Raw genomic sequence first — 11,800 nt, 5'->3', positions numbered from 1 at the left:
ATGGGATGATGTAACTGCAGACATGGCTGTGATGGGATGATGTAACTGCAGACATGACTGTGATGGGATGATGTAACTGCAGACATGACTGATGGGATGATGTAACTGCAGACATGACTGATGGGATGATGTAACTGCAGACATGACTGTGATGGGATGATGTAACTGCAGACATGGCTGATGGGATGATATAACTGCAGACATGGCTGTGATGGGATGATGTAACTGTAGACATGACTGATTGGATGATGTAACTGCAGACATGACTGATGGGATGATGTAACTGCAGACATGACTGATGGGATGATGTAACTGCAGACATGGCTGATGGGATGATGTAACTGCAGAAATGGCTGTGATGGGATGTAACCTATAACGTGGATTCGGGTCCTGGAGGAGCACTGGTGGACACTCTACACTGAAGCCGCTTTGGTGATACTTGTTTGTTGAGTAATTCAGATAATAGGCACCAGCTTCGAAAGGGGTAGAGGTGCATCTCTTTAATCCCAGCATCCAGAAGGCCAGCCTGGCGCACTTCAGGAGTTCTAGGCCAACCAGGGCTGTGTATTGAGGCCCTGTCTCAGGGAAAAGAGAGATTCGAAGCACTTCTGTGATCTTTGCAGTAATGGCTTCACTGCCCTTGTCCTTTCACATGTGCTTTCATCTCACAAGGGCTGGGTGAGAGAGGGAGAGGGCAGATGAGTGTGTATGCAAGCGTGTGTGTGTGTGTGTGTGTGTGTGTGTGTGTGTGTGTCTGACAGAGCTGATTTTATCTCACAGGCATGATACACATTCTCCTTTTGAACAACTAATTATTATTATAACTAATAATTTGTATATTTATTTTGGCTTTACATTGTCTTATTTCATAGGTTCAGTTTTGCTGTTTGTTTTGGTCCATGCTTTTATTCTATTAGCGGTCTTCAAATGAATGGTTCGGATACAGTGCAGAACTATTAATCTTCTCTCTTCTCTGAGGTGGCTGTTGAGTAGATCCCTGCCTCGCCCTCCATTGCCTGTTTGTTCACCCTGCCGATTATTCTACGTTATTACAGCAGGTCCCTTTCTCAGAACAACCAAAGCCGTCGGCTATAGGTAGAGCTGATTTCTGCTTGGACGTCTTTTGTGTTTGATACTGTCACTTTGGAGTGTGTGTAAGTCAAATACTGTGAGCTTTGGCTTTCAGAGTTATTTGTGGCTACAGATTTTAGTGGGACCTTCTATTTCAGTGAAAAGAATGTCCTCGGTGCTTTGCTAGAGATCACTTCATATAAACTGCTGGGTTGTGTGGACATGTCAGCATTCATGCACATAGGGTTATTTCTTAGTTTATTATACAGTCATTGTTATTATTAGGAAAGTAGTTAGAAGTTGTATCTTAGCTTTCTCAGGAGAAGCAGTTCAACTGTTCCAAAGGTCATTTTAGGAAACAGTTATTACAAGACTGCTAAAGGATTCATAAAGATGCTAAGCAGCGCTTTACAGCCGAGCCACTAAGTACAGCATAGCTTTACAGCCGAGTCACTAGGTCCAGCGCAGTTCTTGGAGCAGGGGTCTTGAAAGGTCAGAGTGAAGGCAGGCACTTCATGCGCTCATCTCAGGAGACACAGCAGCAGCCTCAGCTCAGGGTGCTCACTTGTCCTGTGTAGACTCAGTTGCTCATTCTGTTATGTGCGTTCCATTTCATGTTGAGAATGTTGCCCGTGTTTTGGGGAGGGTGGTGGTGTCGGCTTTGGGTGTCTGCCTACACACCTGCCTTACTACTTTTTGAGACTAGGTCTCTCGTTGAATCTGGATTTGCCTAAACTATTTTCCCATAATTCTCTGGAATCATCCCCGTGGCTTCTTTCTTAGGCCTTGGATTATAGGTGCCCTGAGGTCAGGCTTGTGTGTTAGATGGGGTAGGTGTTGCTAACCAGGAAAGAACCAGATTGTGGAGGGAGATGGAAAGTTGGAATATCTTACCTTTTACTCTGATATGATGAGGAGTGTAAACAATGGATTTACAGTAGGGAGACTCACTACTGGCAGTTGTACTTTGGGAGGCAGTATGTGCTCCCGGTTGTAATCAGTAATAAGTTAGTCAACAGAACAAGTCAGACTGGGGCGGGGAGGGAAGTGTTTTCTAGTTATAGGAACCTGTGTGTGTGTGTGTGTGTGGTGTCCTAGGGTCTCATTGCTTTGAACAGATACCATGACTGTGGCACAACTCTTATAAAGGACAACATTTAATTGGGGCTGGCTTACAGTTGGAGGTTCAATCCATTACCATGGTGGGAAACATGGCAGTGTCCAGGCAGACATAGTGCTAGAGTAGGAGCTGAGAGTTCTATATCTTGATTGGAAGGTAGCAGAAGGAGATTGTCTTCCACTGTGGGTGGAGCTTAGGATAATACCTACAACTTTGGGAAAGCAAAACTTAAGTTTAAAACAATTTATTATCTTTAAATCAATATTAGAAGCATTATTATCATATTACAAAGTTTGGATGTCAATTAATACCTATGAATACCTATTAAAGCAAGCTTTAACGCTTTAATAAAGAGGCATTGCTTTAAATCTTATCTTAAATTTTACTATTTAGGATAGGAACCACATTAATCATTATCTAAACTAGAAATATCTTTAGAGACCCAGCCTCTAGGGCTGCCTTAGGCCACGAGTCGGAAGGACTCTAAACTTGAGTTATCAAATTTAACANTAACCATCTGTAGCAATGTAACAATTATTAATCTTAACCAACAACTTATGAGCTGAATGTGAAAACATGCAGAGCACATTATCAATAAAAAAGAACCAAATGAAGCAGTTAATTTTAGACCAATCAGAGAATATTAATTTTTGTAGCTACAATCATAGAATAAAAAAGCACTTTACCATTGTCAAACACATTAATCATGAACCATTTATCAGACTTTTTACTCTGAAACTAAGAGGCTGTGCACTCGCTGCTTTTTCTTAAAATGAATAGTTTTTCCAGCAGGGTCTCTCCTGCCACGTGTCTGGTTTTTGGCTGAAACACGTGGCAGCTCTAGGCTTTGCAGATAAAGTTTTTTATACCATCTTTATTATCAAACATAGAACATTCATTCATACAGACTGGACACGAACATACATGAATTGAACACGAGAACAGATTGGTGCACCAGACATTAAACAAGACACAAAAAGGGGACAGAGTACTCTTGCTATAAGGCCCAGAGAGAACGAAATATGGCACTCCTGAAATTTCTCTCTGCTTTTTGGGACAATTTCCTCCCTCATGATGCAGTTTTTATAACTGTGGCAATCCGCCTGATTATTAATTTCTTTTTAATAAACCCTTTCTTTTCTCACGCCTAACAATGTAGCTTTTGTGAGCCACGGCCTACCGCCTGTGCCTAGCTCCTCTTAAGCTTCACTGCTGAACCTAAGTGAACCAGCGCTCGGGTTTAACGCTGTCTCAGCTTAGCCCATACCTTCTCCGGTATGAATTTTCTTTATCCTTTAATTATTCCATGGAACTCCAAACCAGCAGTGTCTCTTCCAAAAATCCTTTGCCGTTTCTCAGCCCCACTTTGGGCGCCAAATGTTGTGTCCGGCCAGCAGATCACAGCCTGGGTTCTAGCCTGGAAAGGCATTTTGGAAACCTGGAAGAGAAGAGGGGCTAGGCGGCGAGAGAAAGAAATGTAGCTAAGACAACATTCTGATCAAAGCTCAATTTTACTTTTTTCANACACTCANTTATAAAGGAAGGGGGAGGGAACCCGATTTCCCGCCAAGTAACTTGGGGTCCAGTAGCAGGACGAACACGTGTGTGCCTCCAAGCAGCAAAGCGACAGGGTCCAGCAGAGGGCGTGGCAGGACGAATGAGCAGGAAACGCCACCCTAGAGCAAGCAGGTTCTAGGGTGGGGGAAGGGAAACCACAGTAAGTAAGGCTGCTTGTGGCAGGAGCTGATGGATTCTGGGAGTCTCAGTGAGGCCACTGAATCTTTGGTAAGTCTTTTGGTACAAGACAGCTGCTTATCGAGTCAGGCAGGATGAAGTGTCTTAGGATGTGTTTCTAATGAGTAAATTGAGATTTCTTGATCTAGAGATCTGCTTCTCTCTAGGCCTAGGCTTTCACCAGGACCAGGTCAGTGGTGCCTCACATAGGCACATGTGTGTGGTGCCCGAGGGGGAGCAGTGAGTGTCTGTGCTTACCACTTACACGGTTTAACGTGTAAGGACGAGATGGTGGATTCTTTCACTCCAGATTTAAGACTGTGAAAATGAGCTAGTTTATTTTATTTAAAAATTGTAAAAAAAAAAAAAGTTTATTCTTAAAAATTGTAATTATTTCTTCTTTTCTCCAAAAGCCAGTTAAACTCTAGCTAGTTTTGTGAAATTCAGCTCTTTCCCCAAAGGCAGGCAGGAGTGCATGTGCTGTGTTTTAAATCTGAGTATCAAAGGAGACTGACGGTTGCTGTTAGGAAATTGTTGCTGTATGTGACTTCTACCCTTAATTACAGACTTTCTGCAAGATTTTCATTTATTAGAAATTGCACTATGTCAGTTCCAGATTTGCTGCAATTAAGCCACAGTGATAATTTTGCAGGGGGGGGGGTGAGTTTTAGCACAGGACAGAAATTTCTAGAATCACTGCAACAAATTTCAGTGTACATTTATATAGAAAAAGTAATTTCTTTTCCTTTTTTTTTTTTTTTTTTTTTGAGACAGGGCTGTTTATTTTTTATGATTTTGTGGTGTGAAGTCTTTGAACTTTGAGCAGAGATGGTGGCCCTGGGGATTGCTTACTGTGGCCCTTAAATGGCAGCCCTGTAGCACAGCCAGGCATTCAGTGCAGTGTGAGGAAACAGGCTTCCTGGGTGTCTTGCCGCCAGGCCAGGCCTTTTTAGGTACGTTTAAATTGTCCTGTCTAGTGCTTAGACCTGTGCCCCAGAAGAAAGCCCGGAAGGGAGGTCACACGGGTCGGTTTCAGGTGGCCTCAGAATTGTAGGGCATTTCTAGTTGCTCTGGAAGGAGCCTGGGGAGGGCAGAGAAAGGTGCGGTCCTTAGACAGTGCGGACTGGGAAGATCTGCAAGTGGAATGTGTGGAGTGCCAGCTTTGTAAACAACAGCTTAATATTTGTTTACTGCAAATACTTTAGTAGTAGAGTTTAGACAAAGCAAGACTCTAAGCTTGAAACCAAGGAACAGGGTCCTCCACTCTACTACGAATGGGAAGAGTTTAAGGGCAGTTCCTCACTGTAGTCACCTAACACCGTGTAGTTACGGGGTAGGGTACTGTCTGGCATGAACAGCATTGTAATCAGAATAAGTGGTATTTGGGTTGGGAATATGGGTGCTGTAAGAACCGCCTGCCATGGAGCTGTCCTGAAGCTTCTGTCTGTAACTTGGAATTAGTGATGCCCTCCCTGTGAAGTTGGGAGCCCTTGCTTCTGAAATGCCCTGTGGTCCCAAGTCTTGTACCTATGTCTGTAGCACATAGTTTAAAATCTGAAAAGTATTTTTTCGATTCTAGCTGAAAAGTCATCATTTTGAGCAGCAAACAGTTGAGAATGAAATATATATATATATATATATATATATATATACACACACATATATATGTATATATATGTATATATGTATGGGCATATATGTGTGTGTGTGTGTGTGTGTGTATACATGTATGTATGTATGTATGTATTTTGATGGAGGCTACAGATTCTAGAATCTGTTCTGTGTGTGCAGGAATAAGCTGGATCCTGAAAGTTGTGAGCAAAGTCACAAAATGCACAGGAATGTGCTGTTCCAGAGACTGCTGGGTAGTGTCACAGCTGTTGTTACCGGATTTGTCAGAGTGAGGTTATAGCCCTTCATGCTTATTGTATTCCTAGAAATAATAGACAGAGTGAACTCAACACCTGCAGCCGTCGTTAAGAACTGTTATAATCCTTTTCTGGAGATTGTAAATTCAAAAGGCTTCTAAAATAATTCATTGAAAATTAGATTTGGAACATTCTTACTCTTTTTATATGTTGAGTCTTCTGACACATACTCTTGCAGAAGCAGAGTCTCAAGGTCTGCTCACCACGTCTCACTGTTACCTCACTACTGCTGAGAGAGGCTTTCTAAAAAACAAAGCGGTTGGTTGGCCTTTTTGCTTTTTGAGGCAGTTTCTCTGTAGCCCTGACTGTCCTGGAACTAGCTCTGTAGACTAGACTAGCCTCAAATCACATAGATCCATCTGCCTCTGCCTCCCAAATGCTGGGATTAAAGGCATAGTGCACCACTACCCAGCAAGAAGTGGATGTTGGGTATAGAGTGCTATACTGTGTAAATCATTGTCTCACTTTATGAATGTGCCCAGATCTCGTTAGAAGAGCTAACATACTGAGTTGGGAAATCTGGTGGGTACAAGTTGACACAAGACCTCAATAAGAGTGTTGGGTCTGGAAAGTCACTGTGCTGGGTAGTGTGTAAGGTCCTTGCTCACAGCTGCTGTTGTAGAAGTAATAAGATTCCGTATTAGAATTGAAAAGACAGAACCAATCAAGTCAGTTATCCAGCTAGCCTTGATAGTGGTCAGCGGCATCTCATTCATTCAAATGCAGCATGCAGCTCTCTGTGCCTGCTGCCTGTACAGACCTGAGGGCTTGAAGTCATGGGAGTCAGACAGAACAGAGAACTTCCTGGGCTCCTCTCAATCTGATAAAACAGAATTGAGACTTGAACCTTGTTATCCAGAGACAAGCTGGAAACAGGTATGGGGGTGGCTGCACCCTGAATTTTTCCTAGCTCTCTCATCCCCTGCTTTTGATGTAGAAGATAATAAAACTCCTATAGAAAGTTCTTTGTAAATTTACCTGTCAGGATTGGCTTTTTAGTTGCTTCTGCAAGAAATTAAGATTTTCTAGAAAGCAAGTGCAACTTATAGACTAACATTTCACACAGTTCTTTATGGAAACTCATAAATAGGAAAATTAACCTAATAATGGTGTGAGGGACGCCTGCCTCTCTCAGTGGGTCTGTAAGTTGTTAACCCTTCTTTGTTTTGCAAATGCTTTGTCTGCCTATCTTTCTCCCCATTTAAATTCTGTTTGTTAACTGAAGGCTGTAGCTAAGTGTACACCGAAAAATCTCTTTCAAAAAGAGTGGTTTGAGATGTAATTCATGTACCATAAAATTCAGATTTTTTTTATATGTTTGAATACCAAAATCCAGTCAAGGTTAACATATTGCATTTTGTTTTATCTTATCATTTATTCTAGACCAGTAAAACAACTGAAAACAAAACAAAACAAAAGCCCATCACTGACTTCTTAAAGAAACAAGGTGGTTTTGAAGAATTAATAATGAATGCATGATTTTCATTTATCCATTTTTAAAAAAAAATTATGGTGTCTTTTCAGTTATTGTAAGCCAGAAAGTATGAACTAAGATGCTGATGAGCTGTGTGTCAGTCTTGTCTGGCACAGTTACCTCTGAGATGTGGTCCTTAGATGCTCTGCTCTAGCACACGAGGTGTGCATGTGGTCAGCAGGTGCCGTGTAGTGTAGTGATGTAAGTTTCCCTGGTCAGTGGGGTCATCATCACTTTGCTTTGATGGAGCTCCGTGCCTCCTTCCTAGCAGGCAGGGTGTGGGATGCGATGTGGACTGGAGAAGGGGCAAGTTTTGTTCACTGCCTTTGTACTTCAGCATGGTTACTTATACCTTCATGAGACAGGAGTGGCTCCGGAGCCTATCTGCTTCCTCTCAGTCCAGATGACGAGCTAGCATTTGGGGATGTGCTGAAGTTCCTAAGGATGGGAATCGGTGTCTCTCCCTTTGAGGCACTACCCTCTGGACGCATAGTTGTCCAGTCACTTCCATCCCTGTGAACAGATGTCGCAGATGCAGTACTCTTTAGTCATTTAATGTTTGTAGTTAATTACCTTCACATTTTGAGGCAGTAGGAATACCTGTGACCTGGTCTCTGTGCCTTTAGGCACAGCCCTAGATTTTATCGAAGGACTTCATATTCTGGGACAAGATATTCAGCCTGTCTAAGAGCAGGCCACTGGGCACCTTGCATCATGTAGTGTTATTTGCTGCTCTTGTGCACAGACGAGTGTGTGTGTAGGCTAGAGATGGATGAGGAATGCTTTCCTCTCTAGCAGACAGCGGGGTCCTCTTGTCTCCCTCACAGCGGTAAGACCATATGCGAACGCTGCTGTCCCCAGTTCTTTTCCATAGGCACTGGGACTCAGGTCCTTCTCTTTGCATGGTTAGTACTGAGCCATTTGACAGACCCTACTCTGTTTTCCTTTTCAGTTAGTGTAAGCATGAAGGGTTAGAGACAAGTTGCTGTAGGCCATCTAATCAGTACAGCCTCACATCACGGCCTGACACGGTCTGGACAGGAGGTGGGATGCTGGGTGGTAACATTGCTTATGAAGCAGTCCAGTAGACGTCTTGCAGAAGAGCAGTGTAGTCTGCTTAGGTTAGGACTTCCGTGGAGGTTAGGTCTGAGGGATGGAGCTTAGCCTGCAGAGTACTTGAGCAGCACAGGCCTGGGGCTTAGCCTCAGCACGCTGTAAACCCTGTGTGCTGCTGCAGATCGTGCCTGTAACCCACAGGCAGTGGCGGAAGCGGGAAGATAGATCAGAAGGTCAGGCCCAGTCTTGTTTCACAGTTAAGTTTGAAGCCGGCATGGAATACAGGAGACAGTGTACACCATCCCCCTCTCCCCAAATCTTAAACACATTCAGGCATTTCCTGTGTATTTTAGCGTTAGTTCTGCTGGGTTGTTGATGAGAGATAACTGTAGTAGAGCAGTGTGTAAGAGATGTGGACTTTGGCTGATTTGCTCATGAATACTTGAACAAAGGCTTCATGTCCTGAGCCCTCGTTCCCTTTCGTCATATGGAGTGATATTCCCACCTGGCAGGCACTCAGAGAGTCATAATGTGGTGCTGCAGAGGGTCTCGCCAGCCACACCGACGCGGTAATACAGCAAAGACAGCCACAACAGGCAGGCAGGGTCATCATGATAAAATGTAAGTAAGAGGACAGCAGGGCTCCTTGACAGATGCTCTCGAGATAAACTTAGAGGGAATCTGGGACTGTAAATGACAGTGTAGCTGTGCTTTTCTGGTTTTGTTTGTCTCTTGTTTTGCTGTCCTGCCTTGTAAGGTCTCTTTGCACTCATGTAGTCTTGGAAGTCACATTTCACCCCAGACTCACTTATTTTAGTACAAAGCTAGGGTTTGGTGCTCTTTGCCACTGAGCAGCGTATAAGCCAGGGTCTCTACACTTTCCTATATTCCTACTGAGGTATTCTTTATAGAAGCCTCCGTTCTCTGAGGGGATCCATCGCCCTCAGGGTGTCCCTGTGACCATTCTGCTATTTAAATGCATTTCTGTGCCATCCGAAGTTGCTCCCATATTAGCTAGCACCTGAGTGTCCTGGTTCTTGTACCGTGTCCCCATTCACTCTTCCTGGTTTTGTCAGTGCTGGCAGGAAGGTGTGGCTTGGTGATGGGATCGTCTGCCTGCTTGTGCCCTGTGAAGTCACTGCTGTATGGCATTCCATAGGCCTGGCATGACGTTGTTCTGGAACTTTCCTTCTCTCCGAGCCTGTAGACTTTCTTCTCCCTTGGCTGTCTCTTCTGCACTGCAGTTAAGGAGCCCCCTGGACGGGTTCTGCCTCACACGGTCTTCTGTTGTCTGACTCTTTTCCTGTGTGTCTCAGTTTTACCTTCTCACCTGCCTCCCTTCTCCTCAGCTTCACACCAGCTTGGCCATCCTTGATGTCTAATGGGTGCTTTAAAACCAAAGTGAACCTGAATTCCAGTCTGAGAGTTCCTTGCCTAGTCCAATAGGCCAAACGTGCTGTATTTTATTTAAACAAGAATTTTAGCTATTCAAATTACAGACTATGAAGTATGCTTAAACTGTCATAATTTCAAAAGCCCTCAGACTATCTGGAGTACCAATCTATTTATTGTTCCTGATTCTCAAAGACTGAGCAGTCTTGTTTCACTGCATTTTATAATTCTAAATTGTATTGTTGATAAATTTAAAACCCAAACCAAAAAGAACTGAATTGAAACCAGGTCATGATGGCTCATTTTTATAATCCCAGTACTCAGGAGGCTAAGGCAGAATTGCTGTGCATTGAAGTCCAGCTTGGGCAACATACTAAGTCAGTTAACTACTAAGTCAGTTCCCAGTCTATGCAGTTATCTGCTTCCCTGGCTCCCAGCTGTTCTGGGTACAAGTTGTGATTTAGTTTTTTATCCCACAAAGACAGAAGCGATCCATTTTTCCTCTTAATACATAAATAGTTTCCTAAAAAAAATAGACAAGCTGTAGCACAGTTCTGTAATTAGCTTGTGAAACCTTGCGGACATTTTGGTGTCTTTTAAAAAAAATGCTTGCTACATAGACACAGCCCCCAGATGGGATAGATTCGCAGACTGCCTGCAGTTGTGAGAACAGGACTTGGTTTTGGTCACGCCAGTGTTGCAGTACACACAACTGCCACACGGTGGTGCTATTGTTCCACAAAGGAAGGCATGTGTCCTTAGCTCCAGGTCTTACCCGGTGGCTGCGTGGTGGAATGAATTGTCTACTGAGTTTGTTGCTTGCTTCAGTTACTTCTAACTTCTGGGTTTTATTAGTTCCCGATTCCGTGACTGTGTCAGGCAGTGAGTCAGGCAGTGAGACCTTGTATGTTCGCGTTGCTACAGGATGAGTTACTATCTCAAGCAGCTGCACAGTACCAGTTAGCTTCTTGCTTTAGTGTGCTTGGGGTTAAACTTTAGGCTCCATTAAAGTCACTGCCAAGGATTTTCTAATAAGGTACCACCAAAGGTTAATTAATGCTGTCCAAATATTTTTAAAACTGATGCCAAATCTGTATTTTCCCCAACTCAAAATTATTTTGCTTTCATGTTTCATTGGTAGAATTGAAATTTTTTCTTTACTCTGTATTTGTATATACATGAGCACAGAATATAAAATCAATTTTATATTATTTTGGTTTTTATCTCATTTCAAAGTACATATTGAAAAGTTTGTTTTGAAGTATATAATTTTTAAATTTTCTTTTTGGTTAAATTGATTTGTGAATGTTTTGGTTCTGTGATTTTTCTTAGACTGAAGTGAAATCAGAAGAGAGCCCAGGGTGGAAGATTCTTCGAGATGATTTCATGATGGGAGCCAGCATGAAGGACTGGGACAAGGAGAGCGAGGGCGAGGAGCCTGCTGGTGGCAGGGCAGAGGCGGCCAGCCATTGAGTGGCAGACGGGAGCATCCAGCTCCGCTGCAAGTGGCCCGACGGTTGGGAGCCTGCGGACGGCCATCTGCCAAATGCTAGGACTTCCTGAGAACCTGTGCTCTAGGGTTCCTCAGGTGCAGACTGTATTAAAGCTGTATTTTTAATTCTTACAGAAATCTGTTTTTCTAAAATATTTGTACAGAGAAATTTTTTTTTTCTTGAGCAGTAAACTGTGCATTTTTCTAGGATCCTTTGCTGTGGACCCATGCCCATCATACATCAGGGTTTCTAAAGTGTGGTCCCATTTATAATTAAAGTGAATTTGATATGAGATCTCTGCTTCCCTACAGATCCATATATCTATCTGTCTGTCACGGAGGGTGGGTGATTGGTGCCGTTGGTTTGTGTGACTAAGCCTTTAAGAAAAAGGTACATAAAATTTCAAATTGTTATCTTTTTTATTTTAGTTCTAGAAATGAAGCTGTGTGATATCCTCCACTATTTCTGTGAAACTTGGCTCCAGTTACCAAGTTTGTAAGGGAAGTAGGTATTGAGCGTGACACCTTCTCTT

At 43.1% G+C, this 11,800-nt stretch overlaps 1 protein-coding gene across 1 annotated transcript in view; it reads left to right on the top strand.

Moving 5' to 3' along the window:
• Rrp15 (ribosomal RNA processing 15 homolog) overlaps window positions 1-11,560 on the top strand; it is a 26,413-nt gene extending 14,853 nt beyond the window's left edge. Inside the window, exon 5 of the mRNA XM_021166057.1 lies at window positions 11,108-11,560. Within this exon, the coding sequence (XP_021021716.1) occupies window positions 11,108-11,248 (141 nt within the window). The 3' untranslated portion in view covers window positions 11,249-11,560. The remainder of the gene's footprint in view (window positions 1-11,107) is intronic.
• Window positions 11,561-11,800: the final 240 nt, after the last annotated feature.

The sequence above is a fragment of the Mus caroli genome, chromosome 1, assembly GCF_900094665.2.
Source record: "Mus caroli chromosome 1, CAROLI_EIJ_v1.1, whole genome shotgun sequence".
NCBI classification, from domain to species: Eukaryota; Metazoa; Chordata; class Mammalia; order Rodentia; family Muridae; genus Mus; species Mus caroli.
The sequence above is the reverse complement of the archived record's forward strand: the minus strand, read 5'-3'. Positions and strand labels throughout refer to the sequence as shown.